Source organism: Stegostoma tigrinum, chromosome 16 (assembly GCF_030684315.1).
Source record: "Stegostoma tigrinum isolate sSteTig4 chromosome 16, sSteTig4.hap1, whole genome shotgun sequence".
Lineage (NCBI taxonomy): Eukaryota > Metazoa > Chordata > Chondrichthyes > Orectolobiformes > Stegostomatidae > Stegostoma > Stegostoma tigrinum.
The window spans coordinates 1917049-1937763 of record NC_081369.1 but is presented as its reverse complement, the minus strand read 5'-3'; the positions used below and the strand labels follow the sequence as shown (position 1 = coordinate 1937763).

Sequence of the window (20715 nt, the reverse complement as noted above, 5' to 3'; positions counted from 1 at the left end):
TTTTCAATTCACAATCCCTTGCAAAAAAGATGAAATGCTTTCCACCTATCTAAACCCCTCATGATTTTACACAACTCAATAAGCCTACCCCTCGATCTCCTATCTTCCAGGAATAAAGTTGCGGATATTGAAAGGACCCAGTAGTTAGTCATCCATTTCTGATGAGCAATACACATCACATTAAACTGAAATACTGAAGCATGTTTGGCCAAATAACCACAACCATCAAATTGAGTATTTGGCATAGTTTGCACAGTTATTCTTTCAGAGTAAGACCTGATATTCTGAAGAAAAGCTAGAAAAGCAATTTGGGATTGACAACTTTTAGTGGGATAAATGACAAATCACTGATGCAGGAAATTTATCAACATTTATTTCATATTCTAATACAAAATAATGATGATATATTGGACCCAATGTCTGAAATAACCAAAATGGACTACAAAGCCATCACAGATCCAACCTGGAGATCAACACATCGATGTTACTGTTCAGGAATATAGCTACCTTTTAGACTGAAAGTAATTGAGCTCATTTGGCTGGTTTGCCATGTATCTGAATGCCAGTGGCATTGGGTCAACTCCTTGCTCAAGTTGGGAACTTCTCAGCATCACCCTTGCCAGATGCATGGTGAACATCAGTTAAACCATCACCAGCCCTCTCTCTGAGAGCAGACCTCTGCAATGATGGCAACCAAATATCATATACAGATTGCCACAGTATTCCTGCAATTTTATGGAATGAAAGATCTGCTTTTTTGAGAGGATGTTCTGATCAGGACTTCATTGGATGTACTTCCATTTTGACAGATTCAGCCAAGCAGTTATGCAAAGGGTAAAGCATGACACATTTCTCACACCAGTCAGTTGCTGTATTCTATAATTTAAAAGCCCAGCATCACTATAAAGCTTCTATAAAAGTTCGCATATGTGAGGCAAGTGTGTGGTTAGGCTGCTGGGAGTGTTAGTTTCCAACTGGGTAGGGTGCCAGAGTGGTAAAGAACCTGGTCATAAGGTTCAGGGGCCTGGTAGGGTGGATATCAGCTAAGTAGGTGGTAGGCATTCAGGTAGGTAAGTGTTTGGTAGGGAGGAGGTGTAAGGTGACAGATAAGTAGGGTGTAAGATCTCTATAGGGCATGGTGCAGGAGGTAAATTTTCAAATGAGTAGGGGTAGGGTGCAAGTTAAGTGATGTGCCAGGTACATCAGGTTCCTAAAGTTTAGGTGGAGACGGCCATGACCGATAGCTGGGAAGAGTTGTTTAACATGGCGAGAAAGCGTTCTCAGGTGCTGATGGAGTGGTGACATGATGTCAGATCTAGAGCTAGGGCTTGTTCGTTCTGCTGGTCAGAGTTTGGTAAGTCTCATGTGTGTGTGAGGACTAATTTGAGTAGGGGTACCGATGAATATCAGGTCCCAGGGGTGATATCAGATTTGTCAGCAGGGGAGAATGGGAGTCAGATTTCAGGGATTGTGGAAACAGTGTCTTAAAGTAGTATGTGTTATGGAACCCAGATGTAAGGAGGAAGGTGTAGGCTCAAGTTCACGGCTTCTCCAGGTGTATACATGTGTGTGTATCTGTGCTTGTGTGTAAATGCGTGTATGCATTGTTAGGGCATGCGTGAAGATGGAGCAGTTCTGGATGTGTGTTCACAGAAGACCATAAGACATGGGAGCAGAAGCTAGGCAATTAGGTCATTCAACCCATCAAGCCTGCTCCACTATTAAATCATGGCTGATAAGTTCCTCAATCCTATTCTTCCGCTTTCTCCCTGTAACCCTGGATCACCTTTATAAACAAGAACTTGTCTATCTCAGCCATAAATGTACACAATGACCTGGCCTCCACAGCCTTCTGTGGCAGTGAAATCCATAAATTCACCACTCTCTGGCTAAAGAAGTTTCTCCTTATCTCCATTCTAAATGGTCTTCCCTTTACTGTACGGCTGTGCCATCAGTCCAAATCTCTCCTACAAATGGGAATACCTTCCCAACATCCATTCTGTGTAATTTGTTGACTCAGATGATTAGTTTGCTCAGGAGTTAGATTAGGTATTTAATAGTCTAATATTTCATGAGTTACGATTTACTTAGCTGTAGTAGAACCCTGTAAATTCTCCAAGATAAACTGGTACCTTTAGATGGTTTCAAGCATATGGTAATTTCCAGTGGAATCTTCACTCACTGAATCTGCTATCCTGGGGTTACCAGGAAGTCACAGTCTGCAACTCCCATCCACACTTCAGAAAGAATTACCTGGCCAGGGAAAATCCAGGATAAAATGTGGTATTTCTCAAAAATGGAATGAAATTGGTTCAAATGGACATACTTGTTTTCATCTGTGTGATGTGTGAAACTGCACGGTTTTCACCTCTTTCTAAAGATTTTGTATTTCTCTTTGATTTTGTAATTAAACACGAGCATTTTCATTTTTCCTACCAAGAATGCAGGTGCAAAAAAATGCATTAATAGATATTATGCGGTGGTAAATTAGGAGAGGCGAGTGTGCAGTGGGACCCAGGTGGTCTTTGTGAACCAGTCCCACAGGGTAAGCAGGCAGGTGCAGCAGCTGTTTACGAAGGCAAAAGATACATTGGCAATCATTGTGAGATGTTTTGAGTACAGGAGCAGGGATGTATTGTTATAGTTATACAGGGACTTGGTGAAGTTTCCTGTAGAATTTTGCTCACAGGTTTGCTTTCATTTTGTTTGGAACACTGCTCTTTTTCTTCTGGTGGGTGTGTCCAGAACAATGGCTCACAGTCTGAGGATTCGGGGTTGATAATTTCAGACAGAGAGGGGGAGACATTTCTTCACACAAAGAGTGTTGAGCCTTTGGAATTCATTACCACAGGAAGTAGTTAGTGCCAAAACATTGAATGTATTCAAGAGACATCAAGATGTAGCACTTGGGGTGAATCGGATCAAAGGTTATAAGGTTTGTGAAGTTTTCTAAACTGGGGGAAGGCCAACTATATCAGAATTCAGCAGGATCTGGGGAATGCAGACTGGGAGAAACTGTTTGAAGGTAAATCCACATTTGATATGTGGGAGGCTATTAAAGAGAGGTTGATTAGCATGCAGGAGAGCATGTTGCCTGGTATAGAGGGTGCTAACTATGAAGAAGGGTTGAGTAGATTAGGATTATTTTTATTAGAAAGACGGAGATTGAGAGGGGTCCTGATTGAGGTCTACAAAATCATGTGGGGCATAGACAAGGTTGACAGCAAGAAGCTTCTTCCCAGAGTGGGGGACTCAATTACTAGGGGTCATGAGTTTAAAGTGAGAGGAGGAAAGTTTATGGGAGATATGCGTGGAAAGTTTTTTTTACGCAGAGGATGGTGGGTGCCTAGAAAGAATTGCCAGCGGAGGTGGTAGACGCAGACACGTTAGCATCTTTTAAGATATATCTGGACAAGTACATGGATGGGCGGGGAGCAAATGGACACAGACCCTTAGAAAATAGATGACACGTTTAGACAGAGGATCTCGATCGACACAGGCTTGGAGGGCTGAAGGGCCTGTTCCTGTGCTGTAATTTTCTTTGTCCATTGTTCTTTGTTATGGAGACAAAACAGGATCAGGCTAGTGAGTTGGATGATCAGCCATGATCATGATGAATGGCTGGGCAGCCTCAAAGGGCTGCATGTCTTTCTCCTGCTCCTATCTTCTACGTTTTTATGTTTCTACTTCAAATTTCAATTGCTTTGCCTTTGGGTTATCTGGCCACTACTGTCTCATCAGTATGAATGTTTCCTCCTCATTGATTACATCATCATCATCATGACTACTTGTCTTCAATTTCTCGTGACTGACTGTGAAGAGGAGCCCTTCTTTCTGCAGTATCACCACTTAATTAAAATTCCTCATCCCTGAGCGAAACAGTAGATCCCTGCCTCCCTCTGACCTCATAAAACTCCTTCAACTTATGCCTAGCGTACTTGTGAATACTGCATCCTGGGATACTATGGGAAGTACCTACAGAGATAATGGATGTATTGGTAGAAATCTTCCTGAAATCCCTAGAATCATGAGAAATCCCAGGGGCCCAGAAATCTCCTCATGTGACACCTTTATCTTGACAGGAAAGGAGACAAGGAAGATATAAATATAGGCTAAACATGCTTTGATTCATAATTTTACAGGTACTCAACTTCCTTTTCTAACAGCTCATTTCATGTGCCCTGACCCTATAAAGCAGCTTGTATGTGAATAATCGGGACTCTTTTCCATTTCTCTCTATCTCTTCTGTCTGCATGCCTTCAAGTGATGTCTATATTACTTTTCTCTTCTTCCCCTTCAAATGATGTCAAGTTGATAAGTGGATAGAATAGAATTTTTGCATTAATGTCAATGACCAGCCATGATCTGATTTGATTTATTATTGTCACATCTATGAAGATTACATGAGTGCATCAGGCCCTTCGAACAGAATGCAGAATATTGTGTTACAGCGACAGAGAAAGATTCATCCTGATATAGGAGAGGTCTGTTCCTAAGCCTGATAAAACTGGGGAAGCTGTTGTTCTTAAATATATTGATATGTGTGCTCAAACCTTTGTATCTTCTGCCTGACTGAAGAGGGAGGAAGAGAGAACAACAGGGGTGGAGAGTCTTTGATTCTGTTGGCTGTTTTCCCATGGGAGCAGGAAGTGTAGACCATGTCAATTGAAGGAAGAGATAATGGGAACTGCAGATGCTGGAGAATTCCAAGATAATCAAATGTGAGGCTGGATGAACACAGCAGGCCAAGCAGCATCTCAGGAGCACAAAAGCTGATGTTTCGGGCCGAGACCCTTCATCAGAGAGGGGGATGGGGAGAGGGAACTGGAATAAATAGGGAGAGAGGGGGAGGCGGACCAAAGATGGAGAGTAAAGGAGATAGGTGGAGAGAGTATAGGTGGGGAGGTAGGGAGGGGATAGGTCAGTCAGGGAAGACGGACAGGTCAAGGAGGTGGGATGAGGTTAGTAGGTAGATGGGGGTGCGGCTTGGGGTGGGAGGAAGGGATGGGTGAGAGGAAGAACCGGTTAGGGAGGCAGAGACAGGTTGGACTGGTTTTGGGATGCAGTGGGTGGGGGGGAAGAGCTGGGCTGGTTGTGTGGTGCAGTGGGGGGAGGGGACGAACTGGGCTGGTTTAGGGATGCAGTAGGGGAAGGGGAGATTTTCAAACTGGTGAAGTCCACATTGATACCACATGGCTGCAGGGTTCCCAGGCGGAATATGAGTTGCCGTTCCAGCAACCTTCGGGTAGCATCATTGTGGCAGTGCAGGAGGCCCATGATGGACATGTCATCTAGAGAATGGGAGGGGGAGTGGAAATGGTTTGCGACTGGGAGGTGCAGTTGTTTGTTGCGAACTGAGCGGAGGTGTTCTGCAAAGTGGTCCCCAAGCCTCCGCTTGGTTTCCCCAATGTAGAGGAAGCCGCACCGGGTACAGTGGATGCAGTATACCACATTGGCAGATGTGCAGGTGAACCTCTGCTTAATGTGGAATGTCATCTTGGGGACTGGGATAGAGGTGAGGGAGGAGGTGTGGGGACAAGTGTAGCATTTCCTGCGGTTGCAGGGGAAGGTTCTGGGTGTGGTGGGGTTGGAGGGCAGTGTGGAGCGAACAATGGAGTCACGGAGAGAGTGGTCTCTCCGGAAAGCAGACAGGGGTGGGGATGGAAAAATGTCTTGGGTGGTGGGGTCGGATTGTAAATGGCGGAAGTGTCGGAGGATGATGCGTTGTATCCGGAGGTTGGTAGGGTGGTGTGTGAGAATGAGGGGAATCCTCTTAGGGCGGTTGTGGCGGGGGCGGGGTGTGAGGGATGTGTTGCGGGAAATACGGGAGACGCGGTCAAGGGCGTTCTCGATCACTGTGGTGGGAAAATTGCGGTCCTTAAAGAACTTGGACATCTGGGATGTGCGGGGGTGGAATGTCTTATCGTGGGAGCAGATGCGGCGGAGGCGGAGGAATTGGGAATAGGGGATGGAATTTTTGCAGGAGGGTGGGTGGGAGGAGGTGTACTCTAGGTAGCTGTGGGAGTCGGTGGGCTTGAAATGGACATCAGTAACAAGCTGGTTGCCTGAGATGGAGACTGAGAGGTCCAGGAAGGTGAGGGATGTGCTGGAGATGGCCCAGGTGAACTGAAGGTTGGGGTGGAAGGTGTTGGTGAAGTGGATGAACTGTTCGAGCTCCTCTGGGGAGCAAGAGGCGGCGCCGATACAGTCATCAATGTACCGGAGGAAGAGGTGGGGTTTGTGCCCTGTGTAGGTGCAGAAGAGGGACTGTTCCACGTAACCTACAAAGAGGCAGGCATAGCTGGGGCCCATGCGGGTGCCCATGGCCACCCCCTTAGTTTGTAGGAAGTGGGAGGAGTCAAAAGAGAAGTTGTTGAGTGTGAGGACGAGTTCAGCTAGGCGGATGAGAGTGTCGGTGGAGGGGGACTGGTCGGGCCTGCGGGACAGGGAGAAGCTGAGGGCCTTGAGGCCATCTCCATGTGGAATGCAGGTGTACAGGGACTGGACGTCCATGGTGAATATGAGGTGTTGGGGGCCAGGGAATTGGAAGTCCTGGAGGAGGTGGAGGGCGTGGGTAGTGTCACGGACGTAGGTGGGGACTTCCTGGACCAAAGGGGAGAAAATGGAGTCCAGATAGGTGGAGATGAGTTCGGTGGGGCAGGAGCAGGCTGAGACGATGGGTCGACCAGGGCAGGCAGGTTTGTGGATTTTGGGAAGGAGATAGAAACGGGCCGTGCGGGGTTGGGGAACAATGAGGTTGGAGGCTGTGGGTGGGAGGTCCCCTGAGGTGATGAGGTCGTGAATGGTGTTGGAGATGATGGTTTGGTGCTCGGGTGTGCGGTCATGATCGAGGAGGCAGTAGGAGGTGGTGTCGGAGAGTTGGCGTCTGGCCTCGGCGATGTAGAGGTCAGTGCGCCATACTACCACTGCGCCACCCTTGTCTGCGGGTTTGATGGTGAGGTTGGGGTTGGAGCGGAGGGAGCGGAAGGCTGCCCGTTCTGCGGGGGAGAGGTTGGAGTGGGTGAGAGGGGTGGAGAGGTTGAGACGGTTAATGTCTCGACGGCAGTTGGAGATAATTGAAGGAAGGCTGGTTTTCATGATGGATGGGGCTGTGTTCACAACTTTTGGTGATTCCTTGCAGTCTTGAGCAGAGCAGTTGCCATACCAAGCTATGATACATTTGGATAGGATGCTTTCTAATAAAATGATGAGGCACATTCAATGAAAGAAACTGCTTCCTCCCATTCAGATCTCCAGACCTCCCTATGATGAGTCTGTCTACCCTGTTAAGTATACCAGTAAATAGAAACAATGAACCTGAAACAATGCAGCTGTTTATAGCATGGTTTATTTAGGGCTACACTGACATAACTGGTCTCACCACTTACAGCATTGATGTAACAGTGTTACCCTGTTAAACTCTATTGAAGTGTTTCCACCACAATTGGATTATGTTACAAGGTCACAGAATGCTACCTTGCTTCTAGCAATGTGAGACTTTCTACCTAACTCTTCAAATCACAGACCTCTTTGCTGTTATACTGAGAAAACCAGCCCATTGATTATACAACTGACTCACCACTCTTGCTCTGAATCGAGTTCCCCCGAACCAATTTGCAGCAAACAGTTTGAGTTGACATAACAGTCGAACTCACTGCTCAGGCAATATACTTTTTTGGTGGTATATAAATGTTACTTTTACTCATCGTTACAGCACACAAAGAGGTAGATGAAGATTGGTGAATATCCCAATTTTGCCTGACAAGTGGTATTTGACATTTGCAACAAAAAAGTGCGAGGCAATGAACATCTCCTATTGGAGGAAATTTAATACAAAAGTAAAAGAAAAGCTGCAAAAGCTTGGCAGGTGTGAAGAGAAATCAGAGGTAATGTTTCGAGTCTGGTTACCCTTTCTCAGAACTGATAGTAGCTCATAAAATGTAGTTTTATATGCAGAGGATAGTGTGGGTGGAGGGATAATGAGTAAATGAAAAGTGGGGTTAGAGCCCAAATTGAGTGAAGAGCTGTTAACAGAGAAAGGAGTTGGTAACTAGATAATGGAAGTATTTGGAGTAATCTTCCATGAATCCCTGTCTACATGACAAGTCCCAGAGTACTGGAAAACTACTATTGTGACACCTTTATTGAGACAGGGAAGGAAATAACGAAGGCATAAAAATAAATATAGGCTAAACTTACATTAATTTATAATTTTACAGGTTCGCAATTTCCTTTTGTAACAACTTGCTTTATGTGCCCTGTCCCAACAAGGCAAGGAAAATGTTGGTTTATATGGAGAATGTAATGTGGAGGAGCAGTAAGGAGTAAACGATACCGGGGACAGAGCCTGAGGAGAGACAAGAGTAGGTGGATGGAGAAATGAGGTGATAACAATGCAGCAATGAGTGTGAATTGCTGTTAATGGAGACTATTAATGACTAACAATGGGTAGTGTGTAATGGCAGATTATGAGATAACACAGTCTCATGTGTGGATGGGGGGCTAGGACATGAGAGTGTCGAGGCCCAAAATTATTGAACCTGATATTGAGTCCGAAGGGTTGCAGGGGCCTGAATAGTGAAACGAGGTGTTGTTTTTCCAGCTTGACCTCAGCTTCATTAGAACACTGAAGCAGGCCTTAGACAGAGACATTTACCAGGTAACGGACGTGTTAAAGTGGCAGTCAAATGGAATCAGTCATACATTCTATGCTTTATTTCCCAAATGTAGAGGAAATCACATTGTGAGCAGCAAATGCAGTAGACTAGATTGTGGAAAGGTGAAGTGTTGCTTCAAAACACAACCACTTCCATTTGAAAGGACAAGGGCAATAGATACATGCGAACACCACAATGTACAAGTTCCCTTCTCATGTGAATCACTGTCTGGACTTGGAAATACATCACTGTTACTTTGTTGTTGCTGGGTTGAAATCCAGGAATTCTCTCCAAAAGGGCAGTATGCAAATACCAACAGCCCCTATGCACTGTCATGGTTCAAGAAGGATAAATCCTCGAAGGGATGTTCACGAGTGCAACTTGGGAGGGTTGAAACTTGAATGGCAGGTGGCTGGGAAACAGAGCAGCAAGTTAGCAAGTGGTTGGATTAAGGGAATGTTAGCTGTTATGATCAGCGAGTCAGAAGGACACAGCAGGCAGAGACAAGTAAATGAACATGCTTTTACTAATGGGCTAAAGATTTTTTTTATGTCACACAACAGGAATTATAGAAAAGACAGATGAGCTTAGAGCCTGGATCTGAACATGGGACTATGGGGCAATGCAAAGGTATGATTGAGAGAGTGACGGGACTGGTGACTGAAATTTCCAGGTTTTTGCTGTTTCAGACCAGACACAGAGGGATCTTGCAGTTCAACACCATTTCTACCTGAATCTCACCACACTAATAGATTGGGTGGTAAAGAAGGTGCATGGCATGCTTGATGTTATTTATCAGGAAATTGAATACAAGTGTCAGGACTCCTGTTGCAGATTTACAAGACTTTGGTTCGGCCACGCTTACAGTATTGCATTCAATTCTGGTCTTCACATTACAAAGAATGGCTTGAATGCTTTGGACAAGGCACAGGAGAGGTTTAGCAGATTGCTGTCTGGATTAGAGGGTATGAGATATAAGGAGAGGCTGGTAAAACTCAGTTTATTTTCTCTGGAGTTGCAGTGGCTGAGGGTAAGCCATCTTAATAAGGCAATAAAATTATGAGAATATATAAAATTATACAGAATTGAGAGTCAGAATCTAGCCTATTGCCTGACTAAAGTCCATGTAGACAACATATCATTTTGTCCTCACACTCACATTTCTGTTGGTGAGTCCCAAAGCAGGCTGGAAGAATAGTAGCTTATTTGCCTTTGCAACCTTTGGTACTCAACATTGAATTCCGAAACTTCAAACTGTGAACCCTGTTCTCCATTCCCATTGCCTTCCACCCACCCCTATCTCAGTATCTTGTATTCTTGGTATATTTCCGTCATTCTCCCAAGATCTGGCATCCATACCGCTATCACATCTCATGTCACCACTTTTGTCTGTGAAAAAATGATCTCTACTTTCCACCATTCTGCAACCTTCCTCTAGTCTACTTTTAGGTCCCACTTGATTCTCCCCATCTTTTCCCTGTACAAATCCCATCACTCTTCCACCTTTCTCTTTAGTACAGAAGACATTCAAAATGCTAATTATGTTCCACTACAAACTTGCTGAGTTAGTTCAGCACCTTCTTTTTTTTCATATTTTCCAGTATCTACAGTATTTTGCTCTTGAGACAATTCAGTCTCCATGAACTTTCCTATGAAAGACAATGCAAAAAGGAATCCCTTGGAAAGGGAGAACATGAATGAATTGTGTGGAAATCACACTTCCACCCAATGTACAAATAATAAAATGGTTGCACTTCATTGTGCAATTCAGATATTAGCATGTATCAAATCTTATTTATATTGAATAAGATTTAGTCACTTAAATCATTTCATCATTGGGCAAAGAGAATAAAGCTGAATTGAATTTGTTATCCAAATTTCAAAAGTGATCCTAAAAGGGAAGGGATCCTAAAAGAACCCTCTTTCAGTTGTTCCAGTACTAAAGAATCAAACGCCTGATGGGGGCAGATATGGAACAAGATCATTGCTTTGTCATGGATGACATGAAGAATTTGGAGTGTAGTTGAAGTGTCACTCACCCAGGGAAATGAAAAAAAAAGCACTGACACACAAAGAGGCACAAAACACTTCCTGTTTCTAAGGCAGTTTAGGAAAGTCAGCATGTCCACGAGGACCTTTTATAGTTACACCATCGAAAGCATTCTATCCCTGTGCATTATGGTCTGGCACAGCAACTGCTCAGACCAGGACCATAAATACAGAAAGTTGCACGCACAGCCCAGACCAGTGCATAAGCTGACTTCCCATCACTTATAATTCTCTTTGCTAGGGAAAGGCTGCCAACACTATCGACAACCCTCAGACCCAGGTAATGCTCTCTTCCAACATCTTCTGGTGGAAGAAGATACAGAAGCTTGAATACACTTGAACCAATAGTTACAAAAATAGTTTCTTACGTGATATTATTAGATTTCCGAATGACATTCTCCAACTTCAAGTAATGGTGATCCTGCTAACGTTGACCTTGCTTTGTGCATCTTCTGTGCAGCCATCACCTTGCAGGTATTGGTCTGTCTAAGCACCTAATGTTCTACCAGCACTGCTTGCAAAACAAAGCTTTTCACTGCAATTCAGCACATGTGACTACGCTAAATCTGATCAAATGAAATCAAACATAAGCCTTATACACTACAGGAAAATGATTTATTCTGTGGTAGTTCTTCATTTTGCACTTGTCAAGATAAATCACAAGAAATTGCAATGCAAATTGAAAATAAAATTTATCCTGCACTAGAGGAGAATGCAACTTGGACAACAATCAGACTCTGAATGGGAGGAGCATTACATGGAAAACGCATGAGATCATGATAACTGTCAAGTATTGTGAAAATGTAGAATTGAAGGTATTTTTCCTGATTTGTAAAGGCTAGTCTGATAATTGATTGTCCATGAAATGTTTTCAGTTTGTCTGCATAGTTTCTCCTGGACCAACTGAAAGTTTACAGTATATTTCTTCTTAGAGAAATGTATAATTTTCATTCCATATCTGGCTTCTTGAATGTGAGCGTTGGAAAGTCAGGGGGTGTTTCTTCCATCACAGTAGCTGTAGACTTTGTCTCTTACATGGCTGTATCAGTCATGTTACTTGTGAATTCTAACCCTCAAGGTCATAATAGTTCGGTATTCATTATGATCGGTGTTGTTAAAAGTCGAAAAGGTAGATTCACTTGTTTGGAAATCATCTGGGATTTTTTTTTCCAGAATACTGAGGGATCTAGTCAAGGACATTGATGGGACCTTGTTTGCAGAAGTACATACAATGCAGAAGTGAAATCCATCGGAAATAGCAGAACACTTCAACAATTTAAGATAAAGAAGGATTACTGTTCTCTGGGCTAACTGTATGGGTCTTTATTAGTTTTCATCAGTCTTTTTCTGCTTTACATGCTCATAGAAAGTTTTATAGTCAATTTGTATGTTCCCCACACAGCCCTTCTTTCATGTTGTATTTCCCCTTCTTAAGAAAGACATTGAAGCTATGTTGCTGGCTTTTAAACTTTTCCCAATTGTCAGATCTATTCCTCCTTGTGTCAAATTTGAATGTCTCTCTTTTGCATCTAAGACTCTCTAACTTCCCTCATATGCCACTGTTTGACTACTATTTTCATAGCACTCCAGCACCAGACAGGGATAAACTATTCTTCAAGGTCACTCATTTATCTTTTGAAGTTTGTTATTGTCTATCAACTGTTATCCCTTTCAGCCAGTTTTTCCAATCCATCATTGGTTTTTCAGACTTCATTGCACTGTAATTTCCCTTATTCAGTTTCGGGTATGAATTCTGTGAATCAACTACCTCACATCCCATCTTGATGAAGTCTGCACCTGCTTGCAAAAACAGCCCTGCATCCTTATGGAACATTTTACAGATATTCACGCAGATTCTTAGCGGAATTTTGTTCTGGCTGCCTTACATTTCTGTGATCTCAAATTCACATTAGACATTTCTACAATCTATACTGATACCATTTCTGTGTAGGTTTTACTTCTGTTTGTTTATAAGACTGTACGTAATCTTGACCTAATTATGCCCGTGGAGAAATCTGTTGCTATGTATATAAACTCCTGGTGTTACTGCCAGTTTCAAGTGAAGGGCAAAATATTTGACACAGAAAATGAAGTACACTTCCAATGCATTGCCAACACTCGCTGATGTTGAGTTCATTTACTGTCCTGTGCTTGTGGTTATTGGAGTGTCTGGTAGGTAACATCTGTCCACTTCTGGGCATTTCCTTAACCGTTTCTGTTTGAGAATGAACTGTATCTGGGCAGGAATAGTACTCAAAACAATGCTACATATGACATGAGACCTCCTACTCATCTAGTGTGTTTTTTTTTTAATTGGAAATGGTAGATTTGTGTCATTAGTTATGGGATCACTGAGCTCTTTCTGTCACTTGTTGCTTATGCTGTTTGATACACATGTAGTCCTGTTTGATAACTTAGCCAGGTTGACTCCTCATTTTCCAGTATGCCTTCACCTGCTCCTGTCATGCCGTCCTCCACTCTCCAGTGAATGAGGGTTGATCCTCAGGCTTGATGGTAATGGTATAGTGGTGCATATGCTGGGCAGTGAGGTAATAAGTTGTTTTAGAGTATGAATCTGCAGCTACTGATAGACCCCAGGATCTCACAGAGGCCCAGTCTTGAGTTGCGACAACTGTTTGTAATCTGTCTCATGTAGCACCATGATAGTGCCATGCACCATGATGGAGGTTATTCTCAATATGAATATGGAACTTCATTTCCACTGACATGGACTGAAACATCTGCTGCCAGCAGATTGATAAGAATGAGGCTAAGTATGCTTTTCCCCTTAATATTAATTGCATCATCACTTACTGCAGATGCAATGTGACAGCTATGTCCATTCAGTCCTGAACAGCTTGATCTGCAGTGCTGAGCTAATGTTGGTGGTGAACATTTAAGTTCCCCAGCCAGAGTACATTTTGTGCAAATGCCAGCACCCATACTTTTTTAATGCTTGTGGAAGAAAGCTAATTCAACAGCTGAGTAAAATCAGATAATGGTAATCACTGGGATGTTCCCTTGCCCATGTTTAATGTGATTCTATGAGACTTGATGACATCCAGAGTCAATGTTTTGGTCTTCTAGGGAAAAGGCCCTTCTGAATATATACCACTGTGTGACCATCTCTGCTAGGTCAGTCCTGGGAGTGGGACAAGTCATATCCAGGGATGGTGACAGTGGTGGCTGTGACATTGTCTGCAGTGATATATTTGAGCATCCATGTATGTTTTCAAAATTGATATTACTTCAAAGCCTAAGAATTGCAGTAAAAATAATTTGCTCAAACCATTGCCTGTGGAAATCACATGTAGAATCAAACAACATTTGGAAATATTTGATGCAACAAATTCAACAATAGAGACTGTAAGAACTGCCAATGCTGAAGTCTCACATGGTGTAAAGATGGAAGTACACATCAGACCAGGCAGCATCAGAGGGGCAGGATAGCTGGCGTTTCAAGTCAGGACCCTTCTTCAGAAAAGCAGATCTGTTTAACCTTATGCATTATATATAACCATCTGGTTTTCTTTATGTGTGCAAGTTAACTTGCTGGCGATTGTGATTCTGTCGAGGAGGAACTGTGGTCTCTCAAGATGTATGACGTGCTACCTGGTAGCAATGGCAGTGGCTGATTTCCTCGTTGTCATATCTGATGTGCTGTTAAGATGGCTTATGATGTATTTCCCAGTGTCGTTCCTGGATATTACTTATGTCTGTTGTTTGATTATGGTTCTTATTCCTGCAACCACAATGAATTCTATCTGGTTGACTGTAGCTTTCACATTTGATAGATTTGTGGCTATTTGCTGCCAGAAGCTTAAAATCAAATACTGCACTGAGAAAACTGCAGTCCTGATTATCACAACAGTGAGTGTGCTGAGTTATTTGGAAAGCATTCCTTGGTATTTCAAGTTCCAATCCAAGTATATCTTCAATAATCTGCCATGGGTTTGCGACATAAAATCAGAGTATTACACTTCAATCTTCTGGACATTATACGGTATATTCCATCGTACTTTATCCCCGACACTGCCATTCGTTATTATTCTTGTTTTGAATACGCTGACTGTCAGATATGTGCTCCTAGCAAGCAAATCCCGCAGGAGACTCCAGAAGGAGGGTGAGGGGGAGAAGAACAGTGACCCAGAGATGGTCAAACGCAGAAAATCCATCATTTTACTCTTTGCGATCTCAGGCAGCTTCATTATTTTATGGTTCCCTTATTGTATGTGTTTCCTTTATGAACGAATTGCATTACTGCATGACTATTCTCCACTTTCCCCAATTGCAGGTACCATCGGATACTTGCTGCAGCTCCTCAGTACTTGCACAAACACGTGCTTGTACACAGTGACCCAGACACAATTCCGAGAGCAGCTAAAAGCGGTTGTGAAGTTCCCTTTCACTCTGGTTCTCAGTTCCATCAAACAGTAAATGCTTCAGTTTGCATGGAATAGATTTTGGTTCCATCACATAAACCTTTTCATCACTGATCTGAGCCTCTCTGAGCCCACGAAACTGTGGATCAGGTTTAGCCCATAGAACAGAGATCAGAGAAAGTCTTTCTTCATTTTCCTTTTCAAGGACGTATCTATTTCCCTTCTGGAAGAGGCTCTTATAACAGCCTCCACCATCCACTCATCAGGCCATTCCACATTGTAACAACTCAGTGAGTAAATATTTTAATTTCCAGCTTCCTTTGACCTCACTTTTGGATTGCTTTCTGGCTATTAAAAATATGTCAGTGTGATATTTTCTTCTCATTCAGCATATCGTCTTGCTGATTCTATTTCAGCTGTCTCACCACTTAACTGAAATTCCTCAGCCTTGTATCAGCAGTTAATCCCAAACACATCACAAACCCCATCAATTCATGCTCAGTGTACATCCTGAGATCCTAAGAGAAGTAACTACAGAGTTATTGGATGGATTGGTAGTAATCTTCAAATAATTGTTTGTTTCAAGATAAGTTCCAGTGGAGTAGAAAATTATCAATTTAACACCTCTATTTGAATAGGGAAGGAGACAAAGAATGTATTATTATATGCTAACTGTGCTTGATTTATACATCTGCAAATGCTCACTTTGCTGACAGTACAACTTGCTTCATGTGCCTTATCCATAGAAAGCACCTTGTAGGAATACTCAGTCTCTTCTCCTTTATCTTTTTCTCTGCAGTTATACACGCCTTTAAATGAAGTTCTACTTTACTTTTCTGTTCTTACTCTTCTCATAATATTGAGGGAAAATTGGGCAGACCAGTTGACATAACAAGACAGGATGACTTTGAATCAAAGTATCAACCACACTCAAAGGATGAAACTGCTTCCTTCCATTCAGATCACTGGATATCTGTCCAATGAAACAATCCACCCTGTTGCTTATACCATTAAATGGCAACAGTGAATATGTTTTCACCACACAGATGGTGTCAACCACAAGAGTCTACCTCTCTGTTTAGGCTATTTATTTCCTGGTTGTACCTAGACTTTATTTAATCCAGTTTTTGCAGCACAAAAGCACTTGGATTGAGATGGGCTAATATTCAGACTTTGCCTGAAAAGTGGCAAGTAATATTTGTACCACAAATGTTAGGCCCCAAATATTTCCAAAAGCAGAAAATCTAATCACTGCCACTTGACATTCAATTACACTACCATCACAAAATCCTCTGTACCCGACAACCAAGGGATTATGACTGACCAGAAAATAAACTGGGCTTGTCATATAAATACAGTGAGAACAACAGCTAGGGAACAGAGGCTAAGAAAACTTCATTGAGTAACTCACCTTCTGACTCAGCAAAGCCTGTCTACCATCTACAATGCCCAAGTCAAGATTGTGATGGAATACTCCCCAATTGTCTGGATGAATGCACCTCCAATGACAGTCAAGAGTATAGAGCAGCCAATTTGATTGACATTACACCCAGAAGGGGAGTTAGCTTGGACAAGCAGATGGGAGACCCAGCAACAACAGATGGGAGGTGGGGAGAGGCATAGAATCGATAAGATGTAGGGAAAGTGCAAGAATCTGCAATGCAGCTTCTGTTATTGCTATAAATTCAAAAGTTGAGAAAGCTGTGTGTGGTAAGTACTGGTCAATTGACAATTACCAGTTAAACTTATATTATCCTATTGTTTTAGATGCCTAAGATCTGAGTTAAATTTCACCCTTTTATGACCCAACTGATACAGTATGCAGTCTAACAAAATGAGGGATACCAGGAGAAGTAAGCCGAGCAGAATGTGCAGCTTGCTATATATGGGGAGTCCTGGGTCTTGCCAGTATTCTAGATGAAAACATGTGCAAGCAGTGTTTCCAACTTCAGAAACTGGAGCTCCAGATCTCGAAGCTTGAAAAACTGTTTGTGACATTGTGGTGCGTCTGTGAGGCTGAGGGTTACGTGTACAGCGTGTTTAGAGATATGTTTACACTGTAATTAAAGGGGCTAAAGGAAAGGAGTGAAGAGCTGCCAGACAATCCAGAACAAAAAGCTAAGTAGTGCACAAGTCCCACAGGGATGCATCAATAACTGGTACTGCATTTTGGAAGATAGTGTGGCTGCTGATAGCATTACAAGCATCTTGACTGTATAGACTCGGAGGAAGAGCGACAGGGATTGGGGGTGTTTTAGGCAGAGGAGCAGACAACGATATTGCGCTGGAAGATGTAATACCAGGATGGCATGTTGTCGCTTTCATGCCTGCATCAGGAATGTCACTGAGAGCCTTCAGGACATCCTCAAAGTAGAGGGTGATGAGTTAGAAGCCTTTGCACATGTGATATCAATGATATGGCCAAAGTGAGGAATGAGGTCTTGCATTGCGAATTCAAACAACTTCTTGATGACATTTCTACAGCGGAGCTGTTGGGGGGATTTCAAAAGGAGCTGGGGAGTATACAAGTCCAATTATATGCTTCAGAGAGAAATAAATTCAGAATAAGTTCAGAGAAATTTGGGTGTCCAGGATAGTTCACAATGCAGAAGTGCTGATGTTGGACTGGGGTGTACAAAGTCAGAAGAAATGGCGATGCCACCTGATGAATGAGATATGCTCTGAAAGCTTGAGATTTCAAATAAACTTGTTGGACTGTAATCTGGCATCATGTGACTTCTGACTTAAGAAAATTCATGACCGGATAAAGACTTTTAGCATGTCCAAAGGGAAATAATTCACCTGTGGCTTGACAGGGAAATAGAAAGCACAGAAGGGAACTTAAGAAAGTAATGAGAAACACCAAAAAAAAGTCATGAGAAAGGGCTTGCATGCAGGATTAAGGAGACTCCAAAGATATTTTATAAATATATTAAAGGGTTGAAGTTAACAAGATAAGGAGTAGGGGACTGATGGGCCATGAGGGCAATTTGTGTATGAAGCCAAAGGAATTGTGTTGAATGAATACCTCTCTTCATCTTTCCCCTGGTAAAGAAGAACACAGGAATGGAATTCAAGAAAAGGAATGATGAGCTATCAGATGACACCAGGTTATAGTCCAACTGGTTTATTTGAAATCACAAGCTTTCACAGCGCTGCTCCTTCATCAGGTGATATGATAAAGGATAATACATCACCTGATGAATAGCAGCACTTTGAAAGATTGTGATTATGAACAAACCTGTTGTACTTGTTATGGACCAAGCCAGAACCCCTCAGAATATTTTTAAAAAGTAACCCAGACCCAAGATTTTTCTAATTTTTTAAGGTCGATGTGAAGTGGATGCTCCAAGTGTGATGCAACTTGTCAAACTGCTCCATGTTAAGCAAAATAAAAATTAAGCTCTGTAGTTAAAATACAAAGTAAAGAATGGGGAATTTAGACTAATTTAACTGTTGGAATACTTAACCGAGCACTAGTTGCAGTAAGTATTATTAATTAAATGTTCCAATAAAGTAACATCCCATAAATACACCCCGTGCTAAAAAGGAAAACTCAAACACAGATTCTAATGGGCATGTTTCCAAACCAGAAGGGAACACCGTCAGGAGAGATTTCAGAGTAAGTCCCAGCTGGGAATCATTTACTGAAGCTTCCAACCCTTTTTGGTCTCAAACATCTTGTGATTTCTCGAGCTAATAAACTAGAAAGCGTGATCTGTAAGAACAGGCCACTCCCCTTCCATTGTTAAACTTTAAAAAAAACAGAAAAGCTTTTTAAACTTGACATTCAAAGCCTCTGCCTTTACCAGCTCTCTTCAAAAAACCCAGGAAAAAATTACATTTTTACAGTGATAGGATTGTCACAGTCTATTATCTGCTGTTGAGCGACCTCTGATTTTGTCGACTAGAGTTCCACACCGGCACCTTGACAATTTTTAAGAACAGTTAAGATAAAGCTTTTTTTTAGATTCCCTACAGTGTGGAAACAGGTCTTTTGGCCCAACAAGTCCACACCATCCCCTGAAGCATCCCACCCAGACCCATCCCTCTATAACCCACACACCCCTGAACACTATGGGCAAAATACCATGGCCGATCCACCTAACCTGCACATCTTTGGACTGTGGGAGGAAACCAGAGAACCTGAAGGAAACCCACGCAGTCACGGGGAGAATGTGCAAACTCCACACAGACAGTCACCTGAGGTTGAAATTGAACCCGGGTCCCTGGTGCTGTGAGGCTGCAGTCCTAGCCACTGAGCCACCGTGCCGCCTCAATTTAACTTCTCAAGAATTATTTGCCCACTTTATTCATTCATGGGATGAGGGTGTTGCTGACCAGGCAGCATTTATTGCCCATTCCTAATTGCCGAAAGGATGGTTAATAGTCAAAACATAGCTGTGTGTCTGGAGTCACATGGATGCCTGACCAGGCCAGGCAAGTAGTTTCCTTCATTAAGGGCATTCGTGAATAGAAGAGTTTTTCTGACATTTGACAATGGAATCAAATTCTGCTGTTTGCCATGTTGGGACCCAAACATGGGTCCCCAGAATAAAATCTGAATCTCTGAGCTAACAGTGCAGCTATAATATCAGTAGGTCATTGCCTGCCCATTCAATTAGGCAACTGCCTCCCCATACTTCCCCATACAATACCATGCACATGCAATTTTAGAAAATTTGACATATTTGTTATTCCCATATAGTGCAATTAGGCAGCAGTATTCTGTTGGAAAAAGGGTCTTTTAATTAACACTTTGCTTCTTGACTCTTCCTTTGAATGTCGACTGTTGTACATTTTCCCAAATGATATTCTATCTCCCAAATATTCTCCAAACAATTCACCTACCTCTCTATCAAAATAAACTCACTGTATCTTCATGACAAGATTTCTCAACAAAATGTATGATGCGCAAATCTGACGACAAAGTATTTGGTCACTTCATCCGAATTATCAAATATAGCTCATAAATTATTCAACTTGAATATTAATTATAGAGGTGTACAGCATGGAAACAGACCCTTTGGTCCAACTTATTCATGGCTACTACATATCCTAAATAAATCTAGCCTCATTTGCCAGTATTTGGCCCATATCCCTCCAAACCTTTTCTATTCATATATGCTTCGAGATACCTTTTAAGTGTTCTAACTGTACCAGACTCCATCACTTCCTGTAGCAACTCATTCCATACGTACACCACCCACAGCATGAAAAAGCTGCCCCTCAATTCCTTTAAAATTTGTTCCCATCCCATCTTAAATCTTTGCCCTCTAATTTTTGACTCTCCCAACCCAGGGAAAAGACCTTGTCTATTTACACTGTCCATGCCCCACATAACTTTATAAAACTTGATAAGGTCAACCCACAGTCTCCGATGCTCCAGGAAAAGTATTCCCAAACTATTCAGCCCCTCACTGTAGCTCAAACACTGCAACCTTGACAACATCTTTTTCAATCTTTTCTGAACAGTTTCAAGTTTCACAACATCCTTCCTGTAGCAGGGAGACCAGATTTCCTCGCAGCATCCGTTATTGACCTAACCAATGTCGTGTACAACTGCAAAATGGCCTCCCAACTCCAATTCTTAATGCACTGACCAACAAAGGCAAGGATACTAAATG

At 42.5% G+C, this 20715-nt stretch overlaps 1 protein-coding gene across 1 annotated transcript; it reads left to right on the top strand.

The window, feature by feature from the left end:
- The first annotated feature begins 1306 nt into the window (after positions 1–1306).
- Positions 1307–15143, top strand: LOC132210666 (probable G-protein coupled receptor 139). The gene is made up of 5 exons (XM_059651775.1): positions 1307–1354; positions 8603–8659; positions 10948–10986; positions 12791–12878; positions 14251–15143. The coding sequence occupies exons 1-5, from the start codon at positions 1307–1309 to the stop codon at positions 15141–15143; spliced, it is 1125 nt and encodes a 374-aa protein (XP_059507758.1).
- The last annotated feature ends 5572 nt before the right edge of the window (positions 15144–20715 follow it).